The sequence below is a fragment of the Dasypus novemcinctus genome, chromosome 9, assembly GCF_030445035.2.
Source record: "Dasypus novemcinctus isolate mDasNov1 chromosome 9, mDasNov1.1.hap2, whole genome shotgun sequence".
NCBI classification, from domain to species: domain Eukaryota; kingdom Metazoa; phylum Chordata; class Mammalia; order Cingulata; family Dasypodidae; genus Dasypus; species Dasypus novemcinctus.
This window is the reverse complement of record NC_080681.1, coordinates 73097311-73103771: the sequence shown is the minus strand read 5'-3', so window position 1 is coordinate 73103771 and position 6461 is coordinate 73097311. Positions and strand designations below refer to the sequence as shown.

The 6461-nt window shown below is 48.1% G+C and overlaps 1 protein-coding gene across 1 annotated transcript; it reads right to left on the bottom strand.

Moving 5' to 3' along the window:
• Positions 1-3082: 3082 nt before the first annotated feature.
• TACSTD2 (tumor associated calcium signal transducer 2) lies at positions 3083-5271 on the bottom strand. Its single transcript, XM_004470668.4, has one exon. It carries the CDS (start codon positions 4982-4984, stop codon positions 4025-4027), a length of 960 nt encoding a protein of 319 aa, XP_004470725.1. The 5' UTR covers positions 4985-5271; the 3' UTR covers positions 3083-4024.
• Positions 5272-6461: the final 1190 nt, after the last annotated feature.

Sequence of the window (6461 nt, the reverse complement as noted above, 5' to 3'; positions counted from 1 at the left end):
CTGTTTTACCTTGGGCAAATAGTTTAACTCTCCAGTGTTAGTTTTCTCATGTTACAGATATAATCATATATCTACCCATACTAGTTAGTGTGAAATAAGATGTTAAGAGACTACTCAGACACCCAATAATAATGTAGTTTAAAACTTAATGGCATTTATTTCTCTCTCGCATCATAGCTAAAGGTGAGTTTCCCACTACAATGGGCATAGGCATCTCTATTTCATCCAGGTGGACCTGACTCTGCCTTTGTAAAAGGCGGCTTCCAACGTTGCTCTAGTCAGCACATTAAGGGGATAATAGCAGAAATCTAGGGACTTCTTAAGAAAGGGGAGTGGAAGTTCTGTGCACATGCCATCTGAGAGCTCAGTTATTACCAGATATTCTTTCCCCAGATTCTTGGGGGACCTTGCTGTAGTTCTGACCAGAGTGATCATTTAATAAAAACTAAGTCACATATACTTTCCATACCTTATGTCTAATCTTTACCTATGTTAGATAAGATTGTAACTATTTTACAAATGAAAAACGAGGCTCTGAAAGGCTTGGTAACTCCAAAGCCCACACATTTTACATTTAGCCAAAGTTTCTCTTGCATTAAATTACATTGAAAAGTTAAAGAAAAACCATAGCAACTTAAGAAAAAAAAATAGTCAAGGGAAGAAAAACAACAGCAACAAACCAAGAGACTAGGCAGGAAAGCAAGTGGAACAAATATTAGACAGGATAGAAGACAGGGTACTGGTACTCTAGGGTAGCTCTGTCACCTGCTCTGGGACTTGGGGGAATCTATCCTCCTTCCTGGGCCTCAGTTTCTCATCTCTGGAAAGGGGGTCTTGGACTAAACTACCTTCTGAAGGCACTTTGCACCTATTACATTCTATAGTTCTATTTGGAAAAGAGTGAAGAAAAAAACACATAAGCAGAGAGAAAATGGGTGATTTGAAAATTTACTCCAATTAAGGAAATAGCAAAAGTGCTAAAAGCCCTGGTGACCTAAACAAAGAAATCAGTTGAGCCTTTTCAGGAAGCTCAGAAAACAAGTTGTGATCTGCCTCCGTGAGCCACACCGGCTCCTCATATTCCCTTCAAGGGAAGCGCTAGGCTTGAGCTGAAAGCAGGCAACAGTGAGTTTTAGGTGAAAGTCCTGGAGATGGCGGTTAACCCCTGAAGACAGCTGGTTCTGGAGTCCCCAGCCCTCAGCAGAGGCAAACTGAATTTCTAAAGAGAAGTGTGAGGAGCTTTTCCTTGGAAGAACTGAGTAAGAAAAGTGTCTCTGACCTGACAAAGATTACCTCAGGCTGTTTGGTGCTTGGGACAGCAACCTGGGCTGGGAAGGCTGAAGACAGGCTCTAACCCTGGCTTCTACACAGGTGTAATGGCAAGTTATTCAACCTCTTTGGACCTGTTTCCTGATGTGAGAAATGGATATAGTAACCTATGCCTTATATCACACTACAGGAGAAGAGAAAATTTAAGGTATACTGAATTCTATGTCCAAACTATTTGAGGCATTCATATCAGATACCTCCTTTAATCTTTGCAATAGTGAGAGAGGGCTTAGTAAAATTCATGTAACAGATCTGAGCTTCAGGAGATTTAAGAGACTTACTGAGCCAACTGAGCAGATTTTCCAAGACTTGGGTTGTTTACAGCAGGTTAATGTCTTAAAGGACATTAATGTGTAAAAGTGCTTTGTGAACTTATAAAGTGCTTTGTGAACTTATAAAGTGGTATAAAGTGCAAGACTTGTAGTCCTGACTTGACAGAAATTTAAGTTATCCAGGAAGGGCATTCCAATGGGCAAGGAATGGGCTTTGCCAGGGAGCTTCCTATGTACAGGTGTCCACTTAATCCATAATCTGTTTATTTTCTAGGCAGCCACATGATAGTTTTTTTAAGTGATTCTTGAAATAATGGCAGCATGATATAGGGAAAAGCACACTAGAATAGGCAGGAATCAAGAGACTCTAGGTCTAGTTTTGGCATTGAAATATTAACCTTGAGAAGTCACTCTCCCTTTCACGGGTGAAATGGGGGATTAGGGTAGAGTTATCACCCAGGTGCTTTTAGCTAAGGCCCTTTGGTGCCTTAGGAAGTGGAAAACACCCAGGAATCCTCACGTCTGGTTAACGTGCCCACTCTAACCTCAGAAATTCTGCCTTCCTACCTGCTGCGTCTCCCACTGTGGGCCCTGAAGGGCGTTGCTCCATACCTGGCGCATTTCCTAGCTTTGAGATCTCTGGCGATCATAAAGTGTCTGGTCCCCGAGCCCACACCAGCCACATTCCCATGCCGTGAAGCCAGTGGCAGAGAGCTACCTTCCCCCAATACTTACAGCGCCTTTAGGGTGTGTGGGTAGGCAAAGACCTAGAGGGGGGGTGGGAGGAGGGACATGAGATGGATTCCAGAGGAGAAAACCGAAGTGCTGGATCTAGCTATTTGCTGCGGGTGCTTGATACACCAACCACTCCCTCTTTTGTACACAAGGATTTCGCAGTAATTGCAGCAATTTATTCACCAGTAGACGCCCCCACAGTGAGTTCCTGACACACCCAGTTTTATATAAATGAACGTGAATGACTGAAATGAAGGACAAAAGCTTAAAGGAGACAAGTGGTTCACTTTTAAAGCTAATGGGAAATAAGTCTTTAAGTCACACAAGTAAAAAAAAAAATCTTAGCAAACAACCTGTCCACAGCCAGAGCCTAGGGTCCACTACAGCCTGGCTGTAAATATTTGGGAGTCTTTTTTTTCTTTTTTCCTCTGGCATTATTTTAATTTATTTATAAATATCATTCTTACAAAAACATACCTAACAGTGAGTATATAGGTCTTCTAACCTCTCTTGGAGTCATAGTACTTCGGGATTAAGAAACACACCCAGGGGCTAAATGGAAATAATACCACCTACCTCAGAGTTGAGGTGGAGTTCAAAGGAGATGCAGCTTGTAAAATGAACTTAAATTTCCTTCTCCACCAGTCGAAATCCTCAGAGTTAACCCAAGGCCTGCTCCCTTTCTCCCCAGGGGTAGCTGGTCCTAGCCTCCTACCTCAGACCCCCCTTCTGCAGTTTGAAGGAAGAAGGTTCCCAATTAATTTTATTTAGACAGACCAGCATTTATACAGGACAGATAGGACAACTCAGAAAATACCACAGTAGCAATATGAAATGCTCCGTCTTGAAAGTGTTTGAAATAACAAGTCCATGTTACAAGAAATTACACAGAGAAGACCAAAGCTATTTATAAATCTCGAGCAAGTTTTCACAAACTTTTGGCTTGTGCCTTCTCCATATTTTATTAAATTCATATTTTTAAAAAATCACAGCAGCATTATCAAAGACAACATATGTACAAACATTTTACAAAAGGAAAAAATACAGTATCAGCTGTAATAAGGGCTAGCTGAAGAATAGACGCTGAGTTTCTAGGACAGAATCTGCCCTCAAACAAAGACGTCTAAAATATTTTCCGGCAGCTGAAACAGGATCCTTTCCTGGTGACAAACATATGCGGTCAGTAATACAAACGATGGAAAAGGAGGCGACTACACAGGGCGAATTAACAAACTCCTCTTCCCATCAGGAAGGCCACGGTTCAAGTGGAACTAATTGAATAACAAACCCAAGAGAGTAAAAGCGCTGTTTCCCATCTAAACCCATTTAAGCTTTCAAAATCGATCCATCACTTGAAAACAATGCTGGGTTGTCATTCAGACGCTTGCTTCTTCTAGTAACACAACCGTCCTTTCCCCAACTGTAAGTCAAGTTTCTCCTTGTTGGACAAAAGGGGATTTTGGAAATGTTTCCTCCAGGACAGACGTCAGAAAGAGAGGTAACCCCGGAACCAGGATCTATTTGGTGGGGGTGGGGGACAGCAGTGCGGGAGGAGGGTGAGAAGACAGGGATTTGGGGCGAGAAATGTCTCCTTTAAGCCAAGAATCTAGAAGCGTGATGTGACTCATTTGGTCTGGGACGACCGTGAAGTTCGGAACCCAACCTCATGCCCCTGCCCCACTAAGTACCTACAAGCTCGGTTCCTTCCTCATCTCCCCCAGTTCCTTGACCTCCACCTTCTTGTACTTTCCCGACCTCCTCCAGTTGCTGATCACCAAGACTGCCACGCCGGCAAGGAGGGCCACCACGACCACGGCGATGACGGCGATGAGGCCGGCGGTGAGGCGCTTCATGGAGAACTCGGGGGGCTTCTCGTCCAGGTAGTAGATGAGCGTCTGCTCCACCTGCAGGGGCTCGCCGCGCACGCGCACGTCGAAGCTGCCGCGGCCCGAGAACAGCGACTCGCCCTTGACGTCCCTCTCGAAGTAGTAGGCGGCGTCGGCGATGTCCACGTCGCCCAGCGTCTTTTGCGACAAGTTCTGCTGCAACTCGATCTGGACAGTGGGCTGCTCGTAGTGCACCGCCGCCACGAACCTGGGGTGCAAGCGGTAGCGCTCGTGGAAGAGCCGCCGCAGCTCGGCCTCCAGGTCCGAGAGGTTGAAGGCGCGGGCGGCCGGGCGGTGGCGCAGGTCGATGAGGATGTGGTGAGTGCGCACCAGCTCGTCGCAGCGCAGGCTCAAGTCGCCCTTGTCGGTGCGGCGCACGCCCACCGAGTTCACGCACCAGCACACCGACGTCTGGTTGCACTGGCGGGCCTTGAAGCGGCCCTCGTGGTCGCATTCGGGGTTGTACAGCCCGTCGTTGTCCAGGAGCGCGTGCTCGCTCGGGCGCACCAGCGCGCGGGCGCTCTTGGGGGCGCTCACGCGCGCCTTGAGCAGCAGGCACTTGGAGGTCAGCGTGGAGCAGTCGACCACGTGGTGGGAGCCGAGCGCCCGGCACTGGCAGCGGCCGCCCGGGCCGTCCGGGCCGCAAGTGGTCATCTTGTTGGTGGGGCACGTGCAGTTGTACTGCGCGGCCGTGCGGCGGGTCACCGCCGCCAGCAGCAGCAGCAGCGGCAGCGGCAGGGCGAGGCCGGCGCCCCGGACCATGGTGGTGCCGAGGAGGGCAGACGGGACACGGGCGAACGCGGCGCGGGGCGCTGGGCTGGGCTCGGGCTCCGCGGTCTGGCACAGTCTTGGGATGCCTGCCGCCCGCCGCTCCCTTCCTCTCTTATACTTCACCCAACCTGCCCGGCTGGTTCGGCCGCCGACTCATTCGCTGGTATTCGGGTGACACATCCCGCCCCCCAGTCCCGCGGAAGGCCGAGCCGGGCCTCCGCCGCCTGCGATAGGATCAGGGAAGCCGAGGCTGCTCCCGCCTCCCCCGGACCGAAAGCTTGGGAGAGGAAAACAGATACTCACCTGCGGGCTGCGGGGTTCCAGTCCCCGCCTGCCTGGCCCCACCTGCAGAGGGACCCGCCCCCCGCGCGGACTCTGGCTGAGGACCTTCGGCTCCCAGGCCGGAATTCCCAGGAATTTCATTGAAAAGTGCGGTTCGGTTTGGGACAGTCTCGCCTTTTCCGTCAGGCTCTTTTCTTCTTTTTCCTTCTCCCTTTCCCACTTCCTCTCTCTCTCTGCAAGCTCTTTCACTCCCTCTTTTCCTTCCCCAGTTCTTATAATAGCATATCTTTATATATATAAAGTTTACACAAACATCTTATCCTTACGTCAATCCTGACAGGGATGAACTAGCTATCAGATCCATTTTATGGGTGACGGCAGCTGAGACTTGGAGACCCAAAGTTGTCCAGAGGGGAAGAGACATCATGTGAATTTATTTCCTCAAATTTGGTAACCTGCCTGGCTGTTGCAAGACCTTAAATAAATGTTTGTGGAAACAAAGTAGTGCAGCGGCTGAAGAAAGGTTAGGGGAGCAGCTGGCCGATCCCAATATCTTAGGTCAAAACCAGGTGGCCTGGTATCCGATATGTTAAAATTCTCTTAAACACTTCTTTGCTCTCCTTCACAGGCACACAAACACATTTACCTGTGTACTCAGTATAAGGGAGAGGAACAGGAACACTTTCTTCGAAAAAGCCAACGAGATCATAAGGAGTTCTTTTTACAGTTTGATTCTGAAAGAGCAAATTGCTGCTTTTTGTGTCCAATACAGTTGCTGAGCCACTTCACGTAATGAAATAATGGAGCCTGTGGGAAATTGCTTGTCTACCACCTGTGTGGCTACTTTAATGGGAGGAAGGGATTGCAGTCTCTTTTTGAATCATTGAGAAAGTCCAGGGTTTCAAAGCTGTGGTAAAATTAACGATAATTAGCAAGGTGTAATTATTTCCAGCTCCTCCCTCAAAGTGCATTTTATATATCAGCATGTAATGAGTACCAGCAGTAGTCAGAGGGTGTTGTTTAGCACATGAAAGCCAGCCGAGTCTCTGCCCCACTAATTTGCAAGCCATTCCTGAGCTAGGTAGATGGAAAAAGTATTATTCTACCTTTACAGGTAGAGTAAGTTGAGACATAGGAGGGACAATTTCCTACCAACACCACAGCCAGGTGTATGGGGCTATTCCTC

What these genes read in the sequence shown, in the direction of transcription:
- TACSTD2 (XM_004470668.4), bottom strand. Translation starts at nt 4,984, where the DNA reads ATGGTCCGGGGCGCCGGCCTCGCCCTGCCGCTGCCGCTGCTGCTGCTG.